The sequence below is a fragment of the Sceloporus undulatus genome, chromosome 4 (genome assembly GCF_019175285.1).
Source record: "Sceloporus undulatus isolate JIND9_A2432 ecotype Alabama chromosome 4, SceUnd_v1.1, whole genome shotgun sequence".
NCBI classification, from domain to species: Eukaryota; Metazoa; Chordata; class Lepidosauria; order Squamata; family Phrynosomatidae; genus Sceloporus; species Sceloporus undulatus.
In genome coordinates, this window is record NC_056525.1 from 102,653,834 (window position 1) to 102,681,302 (window position 27,469).

The following is a 27,469-nucleotide window of genomic DNA, read 5'->3' on the forward strand; positions in this document are numbered from 1 at the left end:
GCATCTCAGGGTTTCTTTTTTCCTCCCTATCCCTTTTAGTATTTTTTTTAAAAAATGCTCCTTGCTAAAAAAATAAATAAAAATTATTGAAATTCACAATGTCTGGTTTTTTAACTAAGACTGTAACAATCTTCTAAACCAGAGCTGTGAAATTTCCAAGACATTTTTTCCTTGCTCTGTTTAACTTTCTTTAAGTAACAAAGCATAAGGATTAACACACAAGAAAAGTTGTAGTCCTGTACTCTGTGGCTGGAAAACCCAACACCCTATTGGAAAAAAAATCTTCAAGATGCCAAGATAGTGAGAAATACTGAATGAGCATGGTTTTTCCCCATTCATCATCAATCTGTCAACTAGCTGAACTCTTAAATGCACTCCACCATTTCTGTTCTACAAGAAAGCCAAAGGGTGTATTTCCTGTATCAGTTCTTGGGAAAAATAAGATGATGTTTCTTCCAAAATGCTATTTCTCTAGAACTCATAACAAGTTCATATTAAAGTCAAGAAGTTGGCTTTTTTAAAAGCAAAATTAAAATCTCAAAACAATTTGTTTTTATGTTCTCAGAACGGAGTAGGGGTCTTAAGGTTCCCAGCAATTTCCTATTCAAAACTCTTTTTAAAAGAACTTTGATAGAGACTTACTGACTTCTGTCAAATCAGTTAATACACACTGGCCCTATACAGACAGGCCAAAATAAAGCTGCTTCAGGTCACTTTGGAGGTATGGTGTTTCAATGATGCAGCGTCCTAAGAGTCTGGAAGCTGCACCAAAGCTGCACTCCAGTCCTTAGGACTGGAGCGTGGCTTTGGTGTGGCTTCTGGACTCTTAGGACGCATGTATCATTTAAACAGCATACTTGCAAAGTGACTTGAAGCAGCTTTATTTTGGCCTGTCTGTATCAGGCCTCAGAGATCTTTTAAGCTGACTAGAAGGTTCTGCTTCACCTGGTTCAGGAGTACACAACGGGCAATCTTCAGGCTACACAACACTTGAAGCCATTTCCTTTGCTGCCAGCAATTGCCCTGTGCCACCATACAACGCATGGCACCCCCATTTTCACTTTAAAAGGCCCTCACATCCTCTAGGACAGAGGTGGGCCTGCACTGGGGCCCAGAGGACCGCATCACAGAAAAGGTAATAATGGTAGGAAAGGTGGAGAGCAGTAGAAAGAGATGGATAGACTCAATCAAGGAGGCCAAGTGCATGAGCCTATAGGACCTGAGCAGAGCAGTGGAGGACAGAGGGGCTTGGAGATGTCTTATTCCCAGGGCTGCCATGAGTCGAGGCAGACTTGAGGAAGTCAACAACAACAAAAACAACAACACCCCCAGTTGGCTTGTTATGTAGCTCAAGAACAGTGCTTGGAACATTAGGCTTGAAAATTAATTTCTTAATGGATTTCTTCTTCAATAACTAGGGTTTAACTATTCTCAGTTCAGTAAGACATTAAGCCAACACCTTTACTCACTATAACATACAATTCTCTGAAGTCATCTCTCTTTCTAGAATTTCCAGATCATCACTGGCAACCACACTTTTCTCAAGAGTCAGCTCTGTATCAAAATCTGAAGTACACACCCTAAAATGAATTCCTTCCTTCCTCATCCTCTTCCTCCTGTTTGCCCCCACTGCTGCCACCTCTTGCCTCCTCTTCCTCTTCCCCCCGCTGCCTCCATCCTCATCTTCCTCCTATGACTAGTGTAATTGCATTAATGTTGTGGCCACATTGTCAACCCGTAACATGGCATTTGGCCCATTTGGCCCAGCTCACCAGCTGAAAAACAAGTGTGTGAAGGTGAGACTCACTCACCCAATTTCTTTTCTCAGATGGCAGCATGGGTCTTTTTGATCCCACCACTGACAACAACATGTCACAGGATGGCAACTAACCCCCTCTGAGAAACTTGCCAAGAAAACTCTATGATAGGTTCACCTTAGGTTCAAAATAAGTCAAAAATGATTTGGAGGCACACAACAACAACAACAACAACAACAACAACAACAAAGTTTTTTAACCCCTACATTTCCACAATGACCAGGTGGCAATGGAGAAAGTTTAGCCAGTCTAACTCCTATTTTTGTATTGGATGCTCCAGAATCTGGATGGAGTGGAATGAATGGTTTCCAAAGCTATCATATTTTCAACTCTGTGGCAGCTATGGTGTCACAACAAACTACAAATCCCAGAATTCCATAGCACTGAGCCATGACAATTAAAGTGGTGTCAAACCAAATTATTTCTGCAGTGCAGATGCAGCCTATGCCACCTGGCACTTAACAGCTGGAGAAATTCCATTTGGCTCAGCTGTGGTTCAATGCCTCAGCTTTAAGCTCAATTATTTGTATCTTACACATTTCCTGGCACTAACCCTGCCTCTTTGTCAGCTCCTGGGAAAAGGGGAGAGGCTACATTTCTCCAAAGGGACAATTTCTTTAGAACTAAAAGAATGAGGGCATGTGTGAAGAGCAAACGGTTTTGCCAGGTTCAGGAATAAAAATATTATTTTAAAGAAAAACTTGGCAAAATAAAATGTCAAAACAGACTGGAGTATGTTTCTTCCTCTAAATTCTTGGGAATTAGAAATAATACAATCTGCTTTGAAACAAACCTGATAAAGTGGGCCTCACCCACTTTGTTAAAATAAGGCCCAGAAATGAAACAAAGCAAGGAAAGTCAGACAGTGTAAACACTTTGTATGCTTTAAAAAAACACTTAAAATGTAACATATGTGAGTATGTGAGTAGTAGATACCTGCCATATAATAATAACAGCCAAAGAATACTTCTCCATATTGCTTTTTCTATGACAAAAGAACCAGTTTCTGATTCTGAAAATAAATATGAAACCCATTTTTTTAATCTAACGAGTTTTAAAAGTGTCTCACTTTTTAAATGCAATCCTATGGCTGCCTCTTCAGAAGCAAACGTAGGAGAGGGAGAATGACCTCACTCGTGCATTCCAGGTTTGTTATTCATACTATGGATCTTCAACTATGTGCGTCTCTGGGAGTTTGTTTGCTCACATGTGCCAGCACTGAAATAAACATGGAATTGACTATGCGAATATTGTATATTCAAAATACATTCAAGGCATGCAGAATTTAATCCTGAATTATCCTGAGTATATTTGCATCAGTTATTCACAATGCTGATGATGCAAATCTTTTTTTAAAACTTGGGGAAAACCCTGGTATCAATTATCTCAAGTTAAGTTAAGTGGTTTTTGACAGCCCCCCTCCCCAACCCCCAAACTTAACCAGGTGTATTGGGGATGCATGTGAACAACAGATAATTCATCCTGAATTATTTTCACCATCTGAATAGGGCCGGAGTCTCTCTCTTACACACATGAGGATCTATAAACCCTGCCACCCTGTGAGGTTAAACTGGATCCCTTCAGAGCTTGCAGTTATTCCACAGCAAGAGAAGAACAAATTAGAAAGTAATTGAATAATTAAGAGTGTGCTTAGTGTGGGATATCACACCCTTACACTGAAAATCTACATCTTTATATTAAATTAAAGCTGGAATGCAGGCCAATTAATTGTATTAAAGTTACTGGGCAGCATGCTTAGAACCCATGTAAATTTGGCTCAATATACCCTGTTATTTTGTAGGGGAGGATTGGACAAAGTGTTGTTCCTTAAACATGTTTTGCAGCCTTGACAACTTCAAAATCCCCAGAGTGACTTCTTTTCTGTCTCCAAAAAGCAGGAGAATTGTTCTCCCTGGAAGACTTTAGGTACAAAAATGTACATTTTAAATGAAAGGTCTTCCTGTAAAGTTATACATTTTTAAACAGTTTTGGAGAACCATAAATGGACTTCCTGCTATTTTGGGACTTCTGTTTTGACACTTTTTGGGGGGAGGGTAATCCCAGACCTGCTGTACTTGCCCACCTACTTTAAGGCCTTGCCATTAGCTAGTGTTAAGCTTTTTGCTTCTACATATGCTCAACTTGTAAATAAACTGTAACAATTACAAAATTGCCAACTGACTGACACAACAGAAAGTGTGTCCTCCGATGTTGCATAGCTGAAAACTGGCCAAGCAACATCAGAGTGTGATAACGGGGGCAAAAGTTATTAATGAGGATGTACACACAAGCTAGGAGAGGCTGCAGTGGTTTGCTTTTACCTGAGCCTACTAGGAAGGGCAAGACTGCCCCCACCTCTTCCAGCACTGAATTAATTGAGTCCAAACTACTTTTGCACTTTGAACTCAATCTGCAGAAACTGAAGTAAATTGAGAAGAAAGGGGGAATGGCTACAGCCATTTGAAAGGAGACTGGAGAAGTTGTGGTCTATATGTTATGTTCCAAGATCCAATCCATTGCAGTGAACATCCCTTTTAGATTGATCATTTATGAACTGTCCATAAAATCTACTCTAGAAACAATCAGTATTTTGGGGTTTAATACACCCACTCTGAAATTCAGGTTATTCTAAAAGTTGCACATACAACAAAATAACTCTCCTCAACAACAAAAAATCCCCTACTGTAAAGGAAGTAACATTTGGTTAAGCAGAAAGTAGTGCTTTGCCAACTCAGGACTAATACACCAGCAGCTTGACAGACCTGTATCATTTGATACAACCCTTTGAAGTTTATGAAGAGGATCACAATTTTTGTGTCATCTGCATATCTTAGGTTATTGATCTTCGTTCCTCTGATCTTCACTCCTCCTGTCTCTGAGTATATTTCCTATAAGGTGAGAGTTACCAAGTTTGGCTTCAATCTGAGAACTGTTGGAATCACAAAAATTACTATATTCCAGCAGTTGTTTTTGTAATCCAGAATATGGTGGGAGATATATGTATATAGGACAGAAAGGCAGTTACGAATGTGTAAACTGAGTTACAAATTCATAACTGTTTCATATCCACAATCCCTATTTCGCCCCTAGTTTGCAGGGCTACATAGGAACAAAAGTCCTCCTATCTCCACTTACCAGGAAGCAGAAACTATGACCAACAGGAGTCTGTTCCCCTATCTGTTAGGAAGCAGCTGGCTGATGGTGGCACCTTCCCTTGAGTAAGGGATCCCCAGCACAAGGAGTAAATGCAAGAGGGTTTCTGCTTCTGTCCTTTGCATCAGATTGCTCAAAGGCAAGGATGACACTATCAGACAGCTGTTTCCCAATTAACAGGGGGCAGACTTCCATTGATGAGAGTGACTGCTTCCTAGTAAGTGAAGATTGGAGAGGACAGAATAGGATTTACTGCAACTAGTCTTTACACAAACATAAATCCTGAACAGGATTCTGGCCAATGTGCCTGTCTTTTTTCACTTCACAGAGTTGGTAGCAAAAGCAGGGAAGGCTTGGGAGGAAAAGCTTAACCATTCTCTCCTTCCTAGGAGATCGATGATTCTGCTAATTAGTAAAAGCAAAATAGTGTTTCATCATAATTACAGATAACTTCACATTTTGTCTAGTTCAGTTGCTATGGAGGTTTAAGTGGCTTTCTGTTCAGGTGCTCAAAGGGTGATCAAATTATGCATTAGCTTCAGTTGCATTTGAGAGAGCATCCCTTTCAGAACAGACCATCAATCACACATGCTGTATGAATGGAAAAAAAATATTTGGGGTGCCCTCCTGGTTCCCCCCACTCCAAATTGAATTTCATGTCAAGTAAATAAACTATATGTTAATTCAAACTACCTCAAACACCCCCTCCAAATCTGGTGAAAATCCAATGAAACAATAAATAAATTGGGTGCCCCTCATGCCCACTGCAGAGTAAGTTTTGTGTAGGGCACCTACCCTATATTTTAAGTAGACTATCCCAAACATACATGTCAAAATCAGAGAAAAGCCAACCAGCCATCATGCAGTGTGCTAACAAAAATGAAAACAAACAGGCACACTTTTATTTAGATGCCATCAGATATAATACAGCCACTAGATAATCTCAGCCCCATCACTTGGATTGCTGTGCATTTTTGTTTTTGTTGAGGGAAGCTTTCCTCAAAAGCATTTTAGGAATTCCTAAGTGCTGCTATGATTCACTTTAAGATTCACTTTCCTAAGAAATGCTGGTAACATATTTATGATTCACCCTAGGCCTCCCTCCAAATATTTTGGACTTCAATCCCCATCATACTGACCTAGCAGGGACAATAATAAGAGATCATGGCAGATGACCAAAAGAACTGGTGAGCCAAAGGTTCCTGCCCTACCCCTGACCTAGAGGGCTAACATATAATCAAAGACTGCAGTTTTGGAATAGCTGAATTTCACAGTCATAGATTTGGAAAAGACCCCAAGGGCCATCCACTCCAACTCCTTGCCATGCAGCAATACATGATCAAAGCACTGCCAACAGACGGCCACCCAGATTCTGTTTAAAAACCTCCAAAGATTTTTATGACAAATCAAGCATAACATAACAGAGGTTTCTGTTTCTGTACTTATATAAACACTTGCACAAATAACTCTTCTCTTGCATTGTTTCTGTCAGCGAACTGGGGTAAATGGCAAAAGCAAAGATGTTGCTGAATCCATGGCATCTTGTAATGGTGTCCGTGCTCTTGCATGGGGTGAATGGGACCCTTATAAAGCTCAACAATGGTGGGTTTGAAGACATTGTTATTGCAATTAACCCTGGATTATCTGAAGATACCAAAATCATAGACAACATCAAGGTAAGAATCTTACTTTTTAAAGTATGTTAATTTAGCAATTTAACCTTGCCAAATTATGATATGCTGCCAGAGGGTGGGACATTCTATCACCATAGGGATCTGTGCAGCCACCGCTAATGGAAATCCCTCCTGATCCCAAAGACTCATTCAAGAATACAAATGGACCTTAACAAGTTGTTGCAACATGGAATTATCCTGTTCATTTTTCCATTCCATTCATCAGGACCTTTTTCAAGATATTGTACTCTGTTCCAGTGGATCTCAGACTCTGGATCTTGAGGTGTTTTGGACTTCCACTCCCCAATCGTTGGCTGTGGCTTCTGGGACTTAAAGCCCAAACACCTGGAGAACCAATGTTTAAGAACCATTCCACTTACCACACAATTTTCTACTTTTTACTGCAAAGCCAGTCAGTAGAGTTCCATGGCCACTGAGCATGACTAGTCCTCAGTAGCTTTTAGGTTACTTAAGTACTTAAGGTTTTTGACGAAATTGTTTTTGAGCTTTTGAGCCCAGTACGTCAAACTGAACCTCTTCTGCAGGGGTGTAGGGGAGGGAGGGAGACAAAAAGAGGATGTTACTCCTACCATAAGAATTCTTCCCTCTCCCCAATGAAATTTTCCTTCAGTCCCCAATTTTCTAGCCTTGCATATGAATCACATTCACCAAGTGAAAATTGTTCACATTGAGTCTTCTTCTATTCATTGTTTTGCATTCCCTTGGTCAGTTTGCATTTTCTTTGGATGCCTAAACTTTTTTTTCTAAATGCTCAACTGATGTTTTAGCTTACTGCAATACTAGAAGTTTCAGAGTGAAGGAAAATTTCATTGGGGAGGCAGAATTTTTATTTGGAGGTTAGGTCCCTCACCCCACCCACCCCCACGGCTTTCCCCCAGCTACAGCCTTACTGTTTATGGCCACATAAGCAAAGCCACTCATAGGCTGAACACTGGAAATAGAGATGGGTGGTGTTTACATCAAAGAAACAACAAAACTCCTGAAGATCAGCATCCTGTTCTCTTGTTTTAACTGTGTCTTAAAATAAAATTTGTCAATTGTCTGTATACACACACACACACACACACACACACACACACGCCACTAATCAGAACATATTGGGCTATGTTGGCAATACATTTCAGGTTAACCAAATCAAACAGAAAGTGGTTGACTATTTTGGGGTATACATGAAGGAGAAATATACAAAAACACAGCCCCTTTCAAATGTCTAAAGTAATAATCAGTTCCTAGACTATATGTATTTTATTTTGAACTATCCTTTAAACATGAACAGCGCGCCCTTGTCTTACGTGGGGATCCATTCTGGACTCCCCTCCCCCCGGGTAAGGGGGAAAATGTGTATGCTCAAGCCCTGTTAGAAGTAATGGAGCTCGTGCATGCGGCGCACCCCATTACTCCTTCTGGGGCACGAAAGGAGTTTTTCCGGCGCGGCTTCCAGCATATGCTGGAAGCCATTTATGGGGCACCCACCTATAACACAGGTGCGCTGTATTTGATTTCAATTGGGTTAAAGTTCAACAAATCTATCCAACAACAATAGGCAAAATCCAATTCCAATTGTAAATAGACCTGCTGAATCAGTACAGCAATAGCAATAGCAATAGCAAGTACATTTCTACCACTTATCAGAGAACTTGCACTCCTTAAGCAGTTTACAATGTGTAAGTCAATTGCCTACAACAAGGTGGGTAATCATTTTACTGACCTACAAAAGGATGGAAGGTGAGTGGACCTTGGAGTCCTCCGCTAGCATCGAACGTACAATGTTGTGGCTGCAGTACTGGCATTTAACCACTGTGCCACCAGAACACCTAATACAAGTGATGAATTTACACAAGTGATAATTTACCAGCTTCCCATTGAACAGAGGGTCCTACTGTATTTGGCACTAACAATTGGATTTAGACCAGGATGAGAATCTTGCAGCCCTGCAGAATGATGTTGGGCTGGACTTTCCACCATTCCTTACCACTGGCTCTGTTTGATAGGGCTGATCAGACTTAGAGCTATATAACATATGGACAGTAACACAATTACTGTCCCTGCTATATGCCATTGAATTTAAGAAATGGCAGATAAAAATTAGCAACAAAAAGCACTGGTGAAATCAACAAAGTTGAAGAAAGGTCTTAACCAGCTGCTAGAAAAACATCAGAGTACATGCTGGGCATGATTTTCTGGACAAATAGGGTGTCACAACCAAGGGGGACTTTCCCCACCTCTAACCTGTGGCAAACAGAGAAAGATAAAATAAAGGTTAATAATAATAATAATAATAATAATAATAATAATAATAATAATAATGACCTTGAAAAGACTTCCGAATGTTAAATTTTAGCTTCATATCTAGTGTTGGAGTAACACAATTGCTTTGATATACCATCTACTTTCCCCACCACCACCACCACTTTGAAGAAAAGATGTTCAAGCATCTCACTTCAAATTTTTCTGTTCCTATAAAATCTAGATAATGTCCTAAATGCTCCTGCTTATCTCAGCTGGACTAGATCCCTTGAATCAGTTGGCTAACAGTGAGTCAACACTGATGAAAAATTTATTAATTCAAAATAGCATAACTTGGTGCATTTATTCTAGTTGGAATAAATAATAGGATTTAGACTGACATGTGTGCATGTGCCCAACCGTTAACTTTGTACATAATGTCAAAGTTCCTTTTTCAGGAGACAGAGGTAGTTGTGCATGCTAGCACTCAAGTTGCACAGTATAGACTTGTATAAGGACATTATCACATTAACAAATAATGCGACTGATCCCTGATGGGATACACTTGCATTTCGGTTTGCTACTGGGTGTTATCAGACCTAAGTCACTGGCACTGCCACTGGGTGACTGCAAGTTGGCTGCATTCTAAGTCCCAGCCACGCTTTGGAGGCCGCTTTTCCAAAACAGGAGCTTGCCATTTTGTAAAAGTGACCTCCAAAATACAGCTGGGACTCAGGATGCAGCTGGGTTGCAGTCACCCAGCAGCAGCGGCCGTGATTTAGATCTAATAAGAGATTGCCTGTTTTACTGAACCCTTTCCTGTATTGTTATGTATTATTTATATGTATTATGCTACTATTTCTTAGATTGTACGCCTTGGGCTGGTTTACTCGTATCTATTTTATTGTTTGTATGTACAGTACTGTGCAAATCTACAGCGCTATATAAATAATAATAATAATAATAATAATAATAATAATAATAATAATAATAATAATAACTGCTAACAACCTGAAACATGACTGTATCCCATCGGGGATCAGTTGCATTATTTGTTAATGCAATGATCTCCTAAGTTAACAGTATGATTGTCAGTGCTAGATATTTTTATATATTGCTTTCATTCCTGTACTTTACAGATAAACAAAATTGCAAGTTCTCTAAGCATGATATGCAAATCTGAGACTAAATGAACACTTCTTTAAAACATATAAAATGTTTTTTTCTTTTCTTTTCCTGTTAGGATATGGTTAAAGAGGCTTCACCTTATCTCTTCAGTGCTACAAAGCAAAGGTTTCATTTCAAGACTGTAAAAATTGTAATTCCTTTGAGTTGGACACAAAAACCAGAATATAAAAGAGTAACAAGAGAATCCTATGACAATGTGAGTGTAGAATATATTTTAAAATGTAAATGTGTTTCTTCAGTTTTGAAAAAAACCATGGAGATACAATCCCTCTGTATACACAATGAAAGTAATTTCTTCTAAGTACAATGGGGCTGTCTTCCGATAAACATGCACAAATTTGGGCCATACACAGTTTAATGTTCTTATTGATGTTATAGGAAAGTTCCTAAGACCAATTCATTTAGTAAGAACAACATGCAACTTCCAGATACATACAGAGGTGATATACTTATGAATACCAGTTGGGGGGGGGGGGGCGGGGAGCAGTTGGAAATAGTTGTTGTGTTTACGTACTTTTTGGAGGTTTCCTGAAAATATCTTGGTAGCCACTGTCTGAAACCAGATACTCAGCTACTTGCATCCTTTGCCTGATCCTTTTTTGTTTTGTCACTGTGACTATACATACATATTCACACATTCACTGACAGGTAAGCTGCCATTTTCCATATACTCAGCTGAACACAATTTGGTGCATATCTAAATTAATCTGTATAATATTATGGTACAAGTCATATGGATTACACATTTGCCAAAATGAAGGATTGGATTCCAGCTTCTTTAGGATATTTCTCCATGAGGTAAAACTTTCTAATAATATGCATATTGCAAGATAAATACCTGTGCATTCCTGCACAGAACAAAATTCTAGGTTTTTGTTGTAGTTAAATTGCCATATAACATCAACATGAAATGTTATTTGTCATTTTTCTTAGGTAATCTTTCAACCAGTTTCAATTTTATTTTAGGCTGATGTCATTGTGGCCAATCCTTTCCTGAAATATGGTGATGAACCCTACGCCTTGCAATATGGAAGGTGTGGAGAACCGGGACGGTACATCCACTTCACCCCTAACTTCCTGACAAATACCAGTTTGCTCCATGTTTATGGATCCAGAGGTAGTACTTCATAATTCAAATCAAATATCTATTTTATTACAGTGTTAAAAGAGTTAAGCTTGCCATGCATGGGGTTAAAGTATATTTTTCCAATCAGTGTACTGTATTGTCATTTCTGTAGCATTCCTTCATATTAAAACATTTAATACGTCTAAAGACAAGGAAAGCTAATTTAACATTCATTTAGCTTTTCAGAACAGAGGTCTAGGAATCACCATCCCAAAACATTGGGCAATCCTTTTATTCTATGTTTGTTATTTCTAATGTTAACCTTAGTCTCCCTTGAGAGAAATCTCGTAATAACTTAATTGTTGTTATTGTGTGCCTTCAAGTCATTTCAGACTTATAGAGACTCTAAGGTAAATCTATCATATATTGGGGAAAGAGCAAGATTTGTTCAGAGAGATTTTGCCTTTGCCTTTTTCTGAGTCTGAGAGAGTGTGACTTGCCCAGGGTCACCAAGCAGGGGTTCGTGGCTGAACCCTGGTCTCCAGAATTATAATCCAATGCTCAAACCATTACTCTGTGCTGGCTCTCAATAACTTAAAAACTTAATAAAATAAAATTAAATGAATAATAAATAATAACTATTTTAATAAAAAAATGTATTGTAAATCTCATGTGTCACAGCTAGGATTATTTCTGTGCTTTCTACAGGCAGAGTATTTGTCCACGAATGGGCTCATCTCAGATGGGGTGTTTTTGATGAATATAACAATGATGCACCTTTCTATACCACTGGAAAATACAAGGCTGAAGCAACAAGGTATGAATGAATTAGTGTCTTCAACCAAGATGAGTGTTTTAAAAGATATGCTTGACTTGGGCTTGTTGATTTAGACGTGGGGTGAGTGATTTTTCAGAAGATTTACCATTATATAGAGATGTCTGGTTATTTCCCCCCCTTAAAATAATCAAATTATTGAGTCTAATCACAAGTCAGTCCACAGCCACTGGATATTCAGTGTAACATAAACATGAAGTCTCATTTTAATTCTTTTTCAGTCAAAAGTTTGCAACCAGTAAAGATAAAAGTAGTATCACAAAGAGTCATTTCTGCCTCAAGGATCTCTGATCACAGCTCTGATAAATGCATTAGGATATCATTGTCTTCTACAATTTGATTTATACTAAAACAGGCATCTCTATCACTACTTTTTGCCAGAGATTATCCACAACTTCTGCATAAAATCTTCACAACTGAATAATCCCACCTGCCAAGAGTTCTGTCATCTAGCATTTTTAGTGTTTTGGGAGTAAAGGGTTTGTCTAGCAAGGATTATCTAACCTGCCAATTGAAAATGGTTCCCATTTTAATAGAAGTGGTATGACAGAGTGTTATCTTTTTTTGACTAGCCAACTATTTATTTCTAACACTGTTCAGATGCTCATCTGATATCACTGGTCAATATTTATTCCGAACTAAGACAGGAGATATCAAAAAATGTGAAGTACAACAAGACACTCATCTCTATAAGTCTGAATGTATGTTTATTCCAGACAAAAAGCAAACTGCTCCAGCATCCATAATGTACAACCAAGATCTCTCTTCAGTAAGTATTGCTAAAAAGTCAAAGAAGAGGCTATATGATTTATAAAAATATTATCAGTTTAGGTTTTGCCAAATTTTAGAAGAATGAAGCAGTGTCCTGCAGCTAACACAATGTCTGCATACACACTGCAGGAATAATCCAGTCTGATACTACTTTAACTGCCATGTCTCAATGCTATGGAATTCTGGGGTTTGTAGTTTGTTGTGGCACCAGAGCTTTCTCATAGAGAAGGCTAAATGTCTCACAAAATTACAGTTACCAAGATGTCTTCAGTATTAGTTTATGTTTATTATCTCTCATTTCTCTTATGTTTCCTTCTTTTCCAGACTTTCATCTTCTCTTTTCTTCCCACTACTTAATTTTCATCCTAGTTTACTTTGAACATCATTTCTATTCTTTGAAAGCTGATACAGGTTAAATATCCCATAACCAAAATTGTTCACATGGGTCACTGAGATAGTGACATCTTTGCTTTCTGATGATTCAGTGTACACAAAATTTATTTCATGCACAAAATTTCTAAAAAAATTATGTGTTTCATTATTAAATGCTCCTGTTTAAAGTTTCAGATACTCTATTCCATTTTCTCTTCCTACTTCTGTTTTGTCCTCCTCCATCTGTCAGCATGATCAGACTTCATTGGAATGCATATTGCTATTTTGGTTACACACTGTATTTGATGAAAACTGGATCACAAAATGGGAAACTGTTCTTCATGGGCTTTCAGATCAGTAGATAATTTAGGACAAACACTTGAAAGACATTTGCTATTATATTTGACAGATGGCACGCACCATTTTTAAAAGTCTGAAGATGAAGTATCACAAGAATAAAATCTGACAGAGTTTCTCTGATCTTTTTTTCATGTAGCAAAACATTCCCTATTTGCACCAAATTCCAAAAGGTAGATAAGTTTGTAGAGGCTTGGGACCTTGGAGACCTACACCTATCCCTCAAATGTCATCACTTACAGTTTTGCAAATAGAGGCCCATGGGCCAAAACAGGTCAGAATGATGGCCCATCAGTTACCTACAAGACTTGATCAACATTTTGGGGCTGGGGAAGAAATGGATGTGCTTGGGGGATACAAGGGGTAGAGGGGATCAGGCAGTTACACTCAGGCCCCAAGGAGTCAAATGTTGACCAGCTCTGTTTTATAAAGTAGGGATGGCTGTAGGGATTGCCAGGGAAGGTGCAGTCCTGACCTGTTCTTCTTATCTTTTATCTAGGTTACTCAGTTCTGTGACAAGAGTAACCATAATGTTAAAGCACCAAACATGCAGAACAAAATGTGCAACTTTAAAAGCACATGGGAAGTAATTATGGACTCTGCTGACTTTGCCAGTTCTTCTTCAAGAAGTGCTCCTTCCCCTGACCCCATTATCTCCTTGTTGCAAATGCAGGAAAGAGTTGTGTGTCTAGTATTAGATGTTTCTGGAAGTATGGCTGGGGTAAGTCTTTCTTCCACTTTTGCATAAAGTGTGTTATATTAGTTCAACCAAAGACATTAATAAGACCTAGATTATTATGATTAGATCTAGCCTTCCAAAGAAAAGCCATAGTTAATGTAACTGCTGGAAGGTGTTCAGCATTACCCAGCAGTGGCCTATCATATCATTAATTCCTTTTGTCTAAAGGTGGAAAATTCATCCATGGTCCACCCTCCAACGCCTTTTCACACTCTTCAACAACACAGCAACATGGCTATTCTCCACTTTTGCAATGCACCACCATCAGAGCCACATGCAATGTTAAGTAAAATTCCATAATAAGCAGAAAGGGTCAGGAAAAGTTGAAAAACGGTTAAGAATTGGAGGTATTTTGATGACCCTGTAATATAAATAACTTACAAAACGTATTCCCTAATATACATGGGAATCATCCAACTGAAAGGCAAAACATTTTTAAAACTAACTAACTAAATAATTCTAGGCATGCCTTTCCCAACATGTATTTTCTTGATATTTTTGGATGACAAGTCCCACCATGCCTAGCCAACATGTCAAATGGTCAAGAATAATAGGGGATATAGCTAAATATATCTTACGTGCACCAGACTAGGTATTTTTTCTTGAAGATAATATATAGCCATTTACAAAGCAAAAGAAACATATACAGTGAGCCCATGCCATACATGGGCTTCCCTTCCATGGCTTTCAGCATATGCTGAAGCTGTGGCACAATGTAATGAATGGCAAGCATGCCTGTGGCATGCGTGGCGCATGGTGCTGCATGCACGTGCACCATTATTTTCAATGGGACACGAGCATACGTGATTTCTCCCTTACATGGGGGGATGCAGAATGAATCCCCCACGTAAGGGAAGGGAAGACTGTATTACAGAATTAATATTACTCAGGTCCACTATCTATGGAATAAACTCAGTTCCAAGGAACTGTGTTGTTGTGTACTTCCCATAAGACAGACAAAATTATTCAGGACAGACATATATTTTATGGATGCATTTATACTTTATTAATAGAAAAATATCACCCACCCCCCCCCCGAAATTAAAATCAGTTTTGTCTTTCCTGTAATGCATTAACAATTCTGCTTCTCTCCCCCACCCCTGTCTTCAAATGCAGCATAATCGTATTGTTCGGCTGAAACAAGCTGCAGAAACATTCCTCATACAGATCATTGAAAATGGTTCCTGGGTTGGAATTGTCACATTCAATAATGCAGCAACCATTAAGACTAGTTTAAAACAGATTGTCAGTGACAGTGTGCGCAAAACTCTTAGTACCTATCTCCCCGTTGCAGCAAATGGAGGAACTAACATATGTGCTGGAGTGGAAAGAGGATTTCAGGTGGGAGGAAAAAACCCCAATTATTTTGATTTCTCATATTTCTGCTTAGTTTATTTCTTCAGTTTTGTTGAGCATTTGGAAAACTGGTTTATAAACATACCTGCTGTAACAAATTCCTTTATCCAGGCTGGCCCTGCAGTTCCAACCCTTGGGATCTTGCCTCTCGCCCTGCCCTTGTTCCCCTATTAAAGTCTCTTCCTGGGTTGAGTACTTGGACCTCTGGGTGACACCTTAAATATGGACCTGTAGCTGTGCTGCTGTGTCCGGTTCATATTGGCATGAGTGGCTTGATACCTATTCAGGCTTAATAGATGGCCAGAGACAGATTTTTTTAAAAAAAGCAACAAACAGATTTATTAAACACTGTGTAAGAATATAATAAACCACTATATTCTGTTCATTAGGATCCTGGTATCATATGCAGTTCTCTTTCTTTTTTTTTCAAACTGAAAACTCTGGCTACATCTGCACTGCAGAATTAATGCAATTTGACACCGCTTTAACTGGCATGTCTCAATGCTAAGGAATTCTGAAATCTGTAGTTTTAAAAAGACATTTAGGGCCCGAACAGACAGGCCAAAATAAAGCTGCTTCAGGTCACTTTGGAGGTATGCTGTTTAAATGACACACACATCTTACGAGGCAAGAAGCTGCGCCAAAGCTGCGCTGTAGTCCTTAGGACTGGAGCGTGGCTTTGGCGTGGCTTCCGGCCTCTTAGGAAGCAAGTAGCATTTAAACAGCATACCTCCAAAGTGACCCGAAGCAGCTTTATTTTGGCCTGTCTGTTCGGGCCCTTTGCCTTCTTTGTCAGAGAACTCTGGAAGCTTATCACACTCATTTTCCCTCTTTATGGGCACAGAAAGGGACCGCTCAGGGCCACGCGAGTCTGAAGAAAAATGCATTTTACCACACCTCAAATGTCCTCAAAATGGCCCCATTCCGTCGCCCAGTGCCAAGCCGTTCCCATTCAGGACTGAAGTGCATCCTTTGCTTTGGTCAGAAGACTTCTGACTGAAGCAAAGGACACACCTCGGTCCTGAATGGGAACAGCTTGGCGGCGGGCGATGGAATGGGGTCATTTTGAGGACACTTTGAGGTGCGGTAAAATGCATTTTTCCTCAGACTCGCGTGGCCCTGAGTGGCTCCTTCCCCTGCCCATAATGGGGGAAAATGGGTGCGATAAGCTTCTCAGTTAGCTCAATGCTGTGTTGGTGCCTGGTTCAAACCTTGTCTCAAACCCAGTCCCTAGCTATCTGAAACCCTGTCTGATGCATTCTGTTCCCCTCCAGTCCCCTAAGCCTTGAAGCCAAATCTGCCTAGCACTTCCTTCATACCTGTTTTTGTTGTTGTGTGCCTCCAAGTCATTTTTGACTTATGGTGACCCTAAAGTGAACCTTTTATGGAGTTTTCTTGGAAAGATTCTTCACAAGGGGTTTGCCATTGTCATCACCTGAGGCTGAGAGAGTATGATTTGCCCAAGGTCACCCAGGGGGTTGTTACACTCAAGAGGGGAATCAAATACTGATCTCCAGCGTCGTAGTCCAAGGTTCAAACCAATACACCACACTAGCTCTCCATAACTACATACCTTCATTGGTTTGTAGGGAGCATTCATTGAAAGGAATATGACACCCAAACAGTTTCCAAGGGTTCCTAATTTTAAGATGTCCCTTATTCCAGACCTGCAAAGCTTGACACTGATAGGACTGGCAGGTGACCCTTATCATAAGGGACGTCCCCTATTTGAGAACTGGAAAGCTTTTCCTTTTATACAGAGGGAGCAAGATGTAAAAACATATTAATAGTCCTATAGGCCTGTTACAGACTGCCAAAATAAAGCTGCTTCGAGTCTCTTTGGAGGTATGCTATTTAAATGATGCATGCATCCTAAGAATCCGGAAGCTGCACCAAAGCTGCCCTCCAGTGCTTAGGAATGGTGTCTGGCTTTGGCGCGACCTCCGGACTCTTAGGACCCATGCATCATTTAAATAGCATACCTCCAAAGAGACCCGAAGCAGCTTTATTTTGGCAGTCTGTAACAGGCCATAGTTTGGCATATAGATCCTTCATAAAGACAGAAATGCATTGTTGTTTTTATGTGCCTTCAAGTTGTTTCCAACCAGCAACACTATCATGGGGTTCTCTTGCCAAGATTTGTTCAGAGGGGAGGTTGATGTTGCCGTCCTTTGTGGCTGAGAGTGTGTGACTTGCCGAAGATCATCTTTTGGGTGTCCATGGCCAAGCAGGGATTCATATCCTAATCTCCCAGAGTCCTAATACAATATTCAAACCATTACACTACACTGGCACAGAAATGTGTGCACCGTGTAATTAATGAAGCTGGACAGTATGTTAATTTTATAGAGAAACACATAGCTAAATTAACTGAAATCATTTCTTTCATTTGGTATTTAGGTAGAACACAAACTTGTTTTAGAAGTTACTTCCTGGTTGTCAACACTATACAGTTAGTCTTCTGCATCCACGGATTCTTTATCCAGAGATTCAAGCATCCATGGACTGAAATTTCCCCCCCCAAAAAGTATAAATTCCAAATAGCAAACTTTGAATTTTGCCATTTGATTTTGGTATCCATGCAGGGTCCTGGAACCTAACCCCAGTGGATACCAAGGGTTCACTGTATGTCATGAATTTTGATTGTCCCTTATTATCATTGTGAAAACCTCTTTCTATTTCTGTTAAGTCAGTAGCCAAAAGGGTGAAGCCAATGAAAGAGAAAAATATATAGTAATAGAAAGATGTTTTAGGTTTAAATGTGTTGCTTCTGACACTCTTGTGTAATGGGTCAGTGAAAGAGTATTAAAGACAAAGAAAAACTAAACTTATCTATGCTAATCTTGGTGTCTTAGGTATCATCCAGCCTTTGATTCTCTAACTCCAAACATGAGAAGCAGTACATATTGTTAGTTCCTTAATAAATTGCTATAAACACTAGTGACAATATATGCTGCTTCAGTTGGATATTGCATCCATCTCACCTAACTTGGCTTCTGTAACATGTTGGAAATTATTTCACAGATATTTCCTGCCACAACAAAACATGCCACTCTTGTACAGCTCTGCACATTACTATCGGCCCTCTGTTTTTGCAGGGGATCCATCCCATACCCCCTGCGAAAATGGAGACTCACCAATATTCAAGCCCCATGGGCTTGAAAGGGGCACGTGCGCACGGGGTGCACCCGATTGATAATAACAGAGGTCATCCCTCCATGACTATTCAAAACTGCGGACCTCAAGAAAGGAGGTTGACTGTACAAGCTTCTCGCTGTTGTACCTACATATTTTATTTAACATTGTTGCTAAAATTGTAAATATTCTTTTTAATCTAGGTATTCTTAAAAAAATATGCAAGTACAGAAGGCTGTGAAATTGTGCTCTTAACAGATGGAGAAGATTCAGGAGTAAGCTCTTGTTTTGCTAAAGTTCGAAGCAGTGGATCTGTAATCCACACAATTGCTTTGGGGCCAAGTGCTGCAAAAGAACTAGAAATGTTGTCAGACATGACAGGTAAGGCAATAAGTAGAATAAGCAGTTTTACTCATCTGCACGACATACTTGCAGCCAGTCACTCCCAATAAGATGTTGCTGCAGGTCCCAGCTTTGCTAAGCTATTTCTATCTACACAATTTCCCTGCTAGTTGTTCAATCCATAAAATCAGTCCTAGCAACCATGATAATTAACTGGATAGTCTGTCTCATATAGATGCTGGGGACAAAAAACACCAACACCAGCAAAATGAAATGTCATTGACCACATACACTGCTTGTAAACTTTCAAGAGGTGTTTTATTTGAAAATGAATTTTGGACCAGCAGTTGATTTTCTTCTTTTCAATGAGATTTATGCTTTGTATAAAACATACCCTTGTAACAAACAATGGTACTTCTCTTTCCTTTAAGAAGAGTGATCACTTCTTAAAAAGCCTTCCCTGGACCCCTTAGACTTTAACAATTATAGACTAGGATGAAATCATCATTTTTCTGTATGCCTCTATGGTCATCTTAGTGGGTGATATTCACCTGAACATTGCCAGGGGAAGTGTGTCCCTGTTGGTTATTTTGAACCCCTCAGCAGTGTTCAATACCATCAACATCCCTGCTCTGCACACCCCTGCCATCCTCCCAACCCTCAGGTTTTTTTAAACAACAACAACAACACTTTATTGTGAAATAAAGCCCTACGCTGCTTAGAAGCATGTGGGAGGGTCCAAAATCGAGAAAACCCCACCTTTATAACCCTTAAGCTTGTTTTGAGTCAAAACATTTTTGAGGTAAAAAACTGAGGGGACATTTGGGAAACTCAGGGCTATACTTTCCCCTTCTTTGTCTTACAACAAGGCATACTAGAAATATATGTCAGATTTGCTTCCAACTGGAAGATTATTCTAATTCTTCTGTCAATCATGTTTCAGGAGGTTTGAAATTTTCTGCCACTGACAGTGTGGATTCCAACAGCCTTATAGATGCTTTCAGTGGGATTTCATCAGGAAGTGGAAGCATCAGTCTACAATCTCTTCAGGTCTGGTGTGCAAAGATTTGGGGTTGGTGATGTTGGTGATGGTTGTAACTTAATGCCCAGCTTGGAAAAGTTAATTTTCTGAATGACAACTAGAATTTTTCAGCCAGCCTGAGGGGAGATTCAGGGATCCATAGTCTGAAATGCTAACTTTGGGAATGTCTGACATTAAGCAACACTTTGCCTAATATGGAAAGGCTCTTAACAAAATTTTAAAAGCATACACAGGGAAATCAGTTCTACAATCTATGTTTTGCTGCTGGTGTAACAAGGATAAAGTCATAAGAAATTCACAGGAGGAGAGAGAGGAAGAACAAAGGTATATTGTTTAGGTAGAGCTGAAATAACATTGCAAAAATTGCAGAATTTGCAGGCCCAAGTTCAGTTTTATGTATAACTGGACTATACACTTTTCTGTTTTCCCTAGCAAAAAGCAAATTCAGGAAAGGTATGTATCAGGAAAATGGCACAGTGGAAAAAGATTAATACAAACTTCTTCAGTGCCATGATCCCAGTCTTGTCTGGACCTCAATGGTTGGCATTTGCCAAAATTAAGAGACAGACGACCTGATCAACGATCAAAGCTGTCTTGTTCAGTAGTCCTGTAAAGCTGATCCAGTATAACTTTAAATTTCTGACTGCACACTTGCTTTTCTTTGTTTGTAGAATAATAGTTGGGCCTCCCAGTTTCAGCCTCTAATCACTGATTGCATTTGGTCAGAGATTGTTCCACTTTTTCATATCATTATCATGCACCATGCTAAACAAACATCTTAATGTATAACCTGAAAGCATCATTGAAATATGCTATGGTGCTGCATTCTTCAAATCTGGAGTATGTAACTGTTCAATAGATCAAGTAAGTTCAGTTTTGAAATATTTTAGGGTACTGATGTAACTGCAACAGGGCAACTAAGTCCAAGATCATAAAGATACAAGACAAACCTTCTCATGGCCATATCAGCATTCTGTCTGAACATCTGGTATGTTTTTGTCCCTCAGTACACTACAGTACCCTTCGTACACTACAATGAGGGTACCTTTTAAAGCAGGAATGGGTGAAGTGCTGCTCATGTATCTTTAAAGAAAATTCTATTTTCTGATCTAAAACAGGGGCTGAAATTGCATTTAAATGGTAAATTGTATCCCTCTGAGACACCTGGGGCACGATTTGTTATTTGGACTGAGAAAATAATAACCTGGGTGGTTCACCCTGCCAACATTTACTTGAGAAAGGGAAAAGGTAGAGCCCATACAGTGGCATCACAAGGGAGTTGTGTGTGTGTGTGCTGACTGAACCACGTGACACCAGTGGGTGGCACCACTGCTTCTGAAACATTTGTTTTTCGGCAGAAATATGCTGTGTCATCTGCCTGTGTCCCTTAAAAGGCTGAAGAGATGGTATGAGTGGCATGAGGCTCAATGGAAGGAGAAAGGAGAGATCCCAGGTTTTTTTTAAATTCAATTTTAAAATAAAAATAACATTCAACTACACAAAACTATGTATATATAAATGCATAGGGTCCGTGCATATGATATTGTCATTTAAAGGTCTAATTTTAATTTTGCTAGTTGTTTATGTCACAACTATTACAGTGGCATTCAGTGATATGCAGGAATTTCAATTAATGAGTAACATTAGTACAAAAACCATGAGTAAAGATTCTGTATGGTGTGGAATGGGAGGAGGTCAATGGTCAGTGACAGCATGAGTTATCACACTGGGTGATACCAACCATAGTGACTCCACTGCCCTCATACAGTACCAAAATAGTTCGAAGACAATATACTGCTGTTTCCATTCTCTTCAAAACATGAAATAAACTGTTTAATATATTATGTTCACTGATATGCTTCATCAAATGCTTTTTACTTTTTTCCTAACAGCTTGAAAGTAAAGGACAAAACATCAGTCCAAAACATTGGATGTATGGCACTGTTTCCGTTGATAGGACTGTGGGAAATGACACTTTCTTTGTTGTTACATGGACTGGGAGCATATCTCCACCAAGAATTTATCTGACAGATCCGAAAGGCAAAAATTACACTAAAACGGATTTTGCAGTTGATAACACCAACCTTCGAACAGCTCGACTCAAGATTCCTGGAACCGCAGAGGTAAAAACTGAGCTTTCTCTACAATCCTATATATTTAACCCTGCAGCCAATAAGAATGTGCCTGATTCTTTTTTAAAAAAACAGGCAACTGGCTGTCTTGTGGAGAAAAAGAAAATGCAGCTATGCCTGAAGGGAGGGGAGGAATATTGGTGCTTGGTCTTTCTGCACCTAAAAGGAGAAGAGAATAATTTCTCTTTACAAACACTAAATCTACCATTTTATATTTGAAGGCAGGAGATTGGATTTATTCAATCCAGAATACTGATTCAGCAGATGAAGTCATTTCAATAACGGTCACCACCCGAGCAGCATCTGCCACTGTGCCTCCAGTAACTGTGAAGTCCTATATGAACAGAGATGCCAACAACTATCCTAATCCAGTCATTGTTTATGCAGAAGTCACCCAAGGATTTTCACCTATTATTGGTGCAAAAGTCATTGCCAGAGTTGAGTCAGCATCTGGAATACCTGTGGAGCTGGAGCTTCTTGACAACGGCTCTGGTACATTTATTTTAAAGTATTTGGTGGTATTTAGAATTCGCCTGTCTTTTGTTTACAATTTATCCTTTACAAGATTTCTTTCACAAGTAGCTAGCATGGGGTGAGAAGGGTGAGAAGTTGGAGGGTATGAGCCACCATGCTGAATGCTGAACCCTAGACACGAATAGTTGTTGGGCTTTATAATTTGGAGACAGTAGAAGCTTGAGGCTTATCAAGCACATGGCAAGCAAGTCATACAACATGCTAGTGGTCTTCATTTTGTTCGGCAAGTCACACATCTTACAGACCTGATTAATTCTGTGAAAATTAACACTATCACAGTTATATACATTAGTCTGCTGATGAATCTACTTGACCACAATGAGAATCTGGTATTCATATGTATCCACGAAAACAGCGTCAGATATTGATGTAAATGTCTCTAGTGTATGTTCTAACAGTAAGACATATGATGCAGATGTTAATTTCCAATATGTATGTATATTAACTCAGGTGCTGATATTTTCAAGCATGATGGAATCTATTCAAGGTATTTCACAGCCTTCAGAGAAAATGGAAGATACAACATCAAAGTGAGTGTTCAAGGGAAAGACAAGACTGTCCGGCGGACCCGCAGAAATAGTCATGTTCTCTATATACCAGGTTATGTAGATGATGGTAAGGATTTATGAAATAAAATTATGGTTTTTTTTTTAAATGCAAAAAAAATAAAGAGTAAAGAATAGGCCTATTAATTGCCAAATTGTGACGTACAGATCTTCAGGAAAACATTTTCAGATAATAGCATGGGTATGTATGACTCCCCAGCCAGTGACAGTCCAAATATTATTTGGCTCCAGTTTGTATCATCTCTAATTATCGCAGTCATGAGGACAAGATCTAATGGGACCTAGACCTTCTTCTGAAGGCTGAAGGAAGGTCCAACTAAAAGAATACTGCCATAAGCAATTTTAGAAGCAGGAAACTTGATGAGCATATTTGCAAAATTGTTATTAAGAATGGATATATTAGAGTGAGAAAAATGCCAAGTTCGGCAAAAGAGGACATCTGAGAAGCAGAAGCAATCAAAGACGATGCATATATGGGCTGGAAAATAATGAGAAAATTTGGACATTTTTGGTCACATACTCTAATATGACTTTCAAACAACCTTCTCTCCTAGGTGAAATAATAATGTATCCACCAAAGCCTGAACCTAGTGAGGATGAAATCCAAGAACATGTGGAAATTTTCAGCAGGGTTGCATCAGGAGGTTCTTTTCAAATAACAGGCGTTCCAGCTGGCAATGCCCCAGATGTTTTTCCTCCCTGTAAAATCACTGACCTTGAGGTCATATTCAACGGAAAGGATGATTTCTTTTTGTCATGGACAGCTCCTGGGAATGATTATGATGTAGGAAAAGGTGAGTGAAATTCTGCTTTGAAGAAAGGTTCTTGTATAAGGACAGATATATATTGTCTTTTCTGCATAAAGAAGGAGGGTGGGAAGAATACGGTATCATTCTCTCCTTTTAAGAGTCTATAATTGTATTTCATTACTGCTATGAAAAGATACAAAATCCAAAAAGCAGTGTTACCTTTATTGGGACAACTTCAGATGATAAAATACAACATGCAAGCTTTTGAAGCATCACTGGTTTCTTCATCAGGCAAAGATTCTAAATATCATGCAGGAGAAGAAAGGTGACAGAATCACAGGCCTATATTTTGTCTCAGATGTTACCCTGTTGTCAGTTAAGATGGCATTGAGGGGTTTCAATGCAGGCAGAGGCCACTCCTCTACTTGGCTATGTGAGGATTAGGGAAAAAAGACAGGTAATAAAATTTAAACTCCATTAATAACAGAAACGTATTATGACCAACCCGTTACCCTTCAATATTCTATGGAAAGAGCGTTTCATCCCTCAAGGTGACCTGTTATTGCTTGTCTTTTCTTGAGTTGTACATCTTCTGGGAGTGTTGGACATATTTCATTAGCACCATAAACTGTGCCTAGGAAAAGACTGGGAATTGATATAACCAGGGAATAATGTGCTCTCTAATACTGACTCTAATCAATTGTCTGTATTTTGTGACCACTTTTCAGAGGAACCATACATAGTGTGCCTTACAGTAATTCAAAGTGAATGCAACACATTAGTGTGGCCAGGTCAGACATCTTCAGAAACAGGTGCAACTGGTTGCAATGATATCTTGAGCTGGCCCTGTTATCACTCTTACTTTTGAAAGATGACAAAATATCTATAGGCTAATGTGTTCTCTGCTCTTTATTTTGCAGCTAAAAGTTATGAAATAAAAATGAGTGCCAATCCTTTGGAACTCATACACAGTACTTTTCATAGTGCCACCTCCCTGAACACATCTGGTCTGATACCTGAAGTTGCTGGAGTCAAACAATCTTTTCAGTATAAGGCAGAAAACTTCACAAAAGAAAATGAAACCTCCATCTACTTTGCCATTCGTGCCATTGATGACAGCAACAATGTCGGAGAAACATCTAACATAGCAGCTGTGACTCTTTCTCAGTTGCTTGAAACTCCCTCTCATGCATACAATATTTTTACCATTATCATGATAGCAATATGTTCTTTGACTATTATCTGTTTTATTGTAGGTGCAACAGTTTGTGTTTTAAAAAAACAAAAAAAGGGAAATTCTAGAAGTCCTGAAACTGGACTGTAGCATTAATATATTAATGTTTAAGAAATAAGAATCTTAAAGTATACAGTGGAGAAAGTGGGTTTGATTTAGACTAACTTCAATGTTGGTCATGACTAACTTGTCTTATTGATTTCAGCAGGATCCAACTTCAACTAAGGACTTTATCGCACCAACTCCAGTGCCTGACATACAGTACCTCTTCTGAATTGGGCTCAAATTCAGACGTTACATTGATTTTATCACATGGATATTTTTCTCAAAATGGTTTCCTGTTGCTTCCAGTGTTAAATTTGGACCCTGTAAGTCGCTTCAGCAGCCATTTTTTCCAAATCGGAAGCTTTGGAATTGGAAAAAATGACCACCGAAATGACTTACGAAGCATGAATTCAACAGTGGAGGCAACAGGAAGCCATTTTGCAGAAAACGTCCATGTGATAAAAGCAGCACAACTTCCGAATTTGAACCCAATTCAGAACAGGTAAATTGGGCATCGGAGGAGGTGTGATAAAGTCATAAATTAAGCTGTATCTGCACTGCAGAAATAATCCAGTTTGATACAAGTTCAGTCTGGAATTCTGAGATTTTTACTTTTGTGAGAATTTATCGTTCTCTGTCAGAGAACTCTGGTGCCACAACAAACTACCGTTTCCAAGATTTCATAGCACTGAGCCAGGGCAGTTAAAGTGGTGTCAAACCAGATTATTTCTGCAGTGCTGATACAGCCTAAGTCTTACAGCCTAAGATTATATTGCATAATCTTTGAGTGCATGAATCAGTAGATCATTTATCTCCATATATAATGTGGCTCTTGTGGTTTTCAAAGACTCTAGTATAATTATTTAGAATGTAATTTTATTTGGTCGATCTTAGAAATATGTTAGCTTTTCTGCAGAGTAAGTAAGAAACACAACTGCTAATTTTAATTATGGCAGCATCCTCTATCTCTGTTATCCAAAGCACTATCAAGCTGTTGCTATGAAGAGCTGACCAGTCTTTCCCAGACTATGTAACTGCAAAGGAGATTGTTATGTTGGGGGTATACATCCCTGGCATGGCAGCTAATTGCAGCAATCCAGGGCGGTCCTGAAGTATGAATTAATATGTTTATTCTGCACAGTGGGAAAGAATTCCATTGCAGATGTGCTCTCTAAACGAAAAAAAGGAAAGAATGTTAGAAAATATTCAAATAATAGATGAAAATGGGATTCCTCTGTGTTGTGAAATCTTAGCAGCAGAATCCTGAACAAATAGAGGGGAATTTTCACAGTTTGCTTATTCTGTGCCAAAAAAGGTGTGTGGGGTGGGTTGCACAGAAAGTGGCATATTTTGCACAGAAAAAGTTTCTCATGCAAAAAACATGATTTTATGCACAGAAAATTAAATTTCTCCGTGGAAAGTCATGTTTTCTGCATCAAAGAGGGCATTTTCTTTGCCAAAAAAATAAAAAATAAAAAATCAGATGATTTTTTCTTAAAGAGAATAAATCCTGAAATGCAAGTATTCCTTGAAACTGCAGTTTTCAAAAGTATTTCTCCTCATTCTAAACTAATGTAAAAAGGATTCTTGAGCATAAAAGAATGGAAATCCAGTAAGTGGATCCCTTGAAACTGGCTGCCTAGATTCAAATGTAGATGTGATGGTTGTTCTTTATTCTGCAGCTAAAAAATAAGAAATAAAATACATGAAAACCCCTCTTCTGTGAACACTGTTGGTTTGATATTTTAAGTTCTTAGGATAAAAATTCTTTTAGTGTAAACCATTACGTTTCACAAAAGAAAATGACTGTATTATGTTCTTTGACATTCATTTGATGACCGTAACAATGTTGAAGAAACTCTGATATACAAGGGATGCTCTGCTAAATTCAGCTAATGTACATAGTACTCCCTCTGGTGGGAAAACCACCTTACTACTGTCCCTATTTTTTTTTAATGCCAGTGCAGCTCTTTGGAGTAACTGTTAAAAATTATGAGGCTTAATTTTTGTTTGCTTAGCCAGACAAATATGGTACACCCCCTTCTCTTCCACTTCCCTATAACACCACTTCCCTTTCTCCTGTGTTCCTGTGCCATTGCATTGCAGGTAATACAGT

At 39.0% G+C, this 27,469-nt stretch overlaps 1 protein-coding gene across 1 annotated transcript; it reads left to right on the forward strand.

The window, feature by feature from the left end:
* Nucleotides 1-6,490: 6,490 nt before the first annotated feature.
* LOC121928115 (calcium-activated chloride channel regulator 1-like) lies at nucleotides 6,491-25,665 on the forward strand. Its single transcript, XM_042462409.1, has 14 exons — nucleotides 6,491-6,646; nucleotides 10,134-10,274; nucleotides 11,045-11,195; nucleotides 11,853-11,961; nucleotides 12,580-12,748; nucleotides 13,979-14,200; nucleotides 15,335-15,559; nucleotides 18,913-19,090; nucleotides 19,995-20,101; nucleotides 21,986-22,216; nucleotides 22,447-22,717; nucleotides 23,210-23,374; nucleotides 23,880-24,119; nucleotides 24,995-25,665. The coding sequence occupies exons 1-14, from the start codon at nucleotides 6,491-6,493 to the stop codon at nucleotides 25,396-25,398; spliced, it is 2,769 nt and encodes a 922-aa protein (XP_042318343.1). The 3' UTR covers nucleotides 25,399-25,665.
* The last annotated feature ends 1,804 nt before the right edge of the window (nucleotides 25,666-27,469 follow it).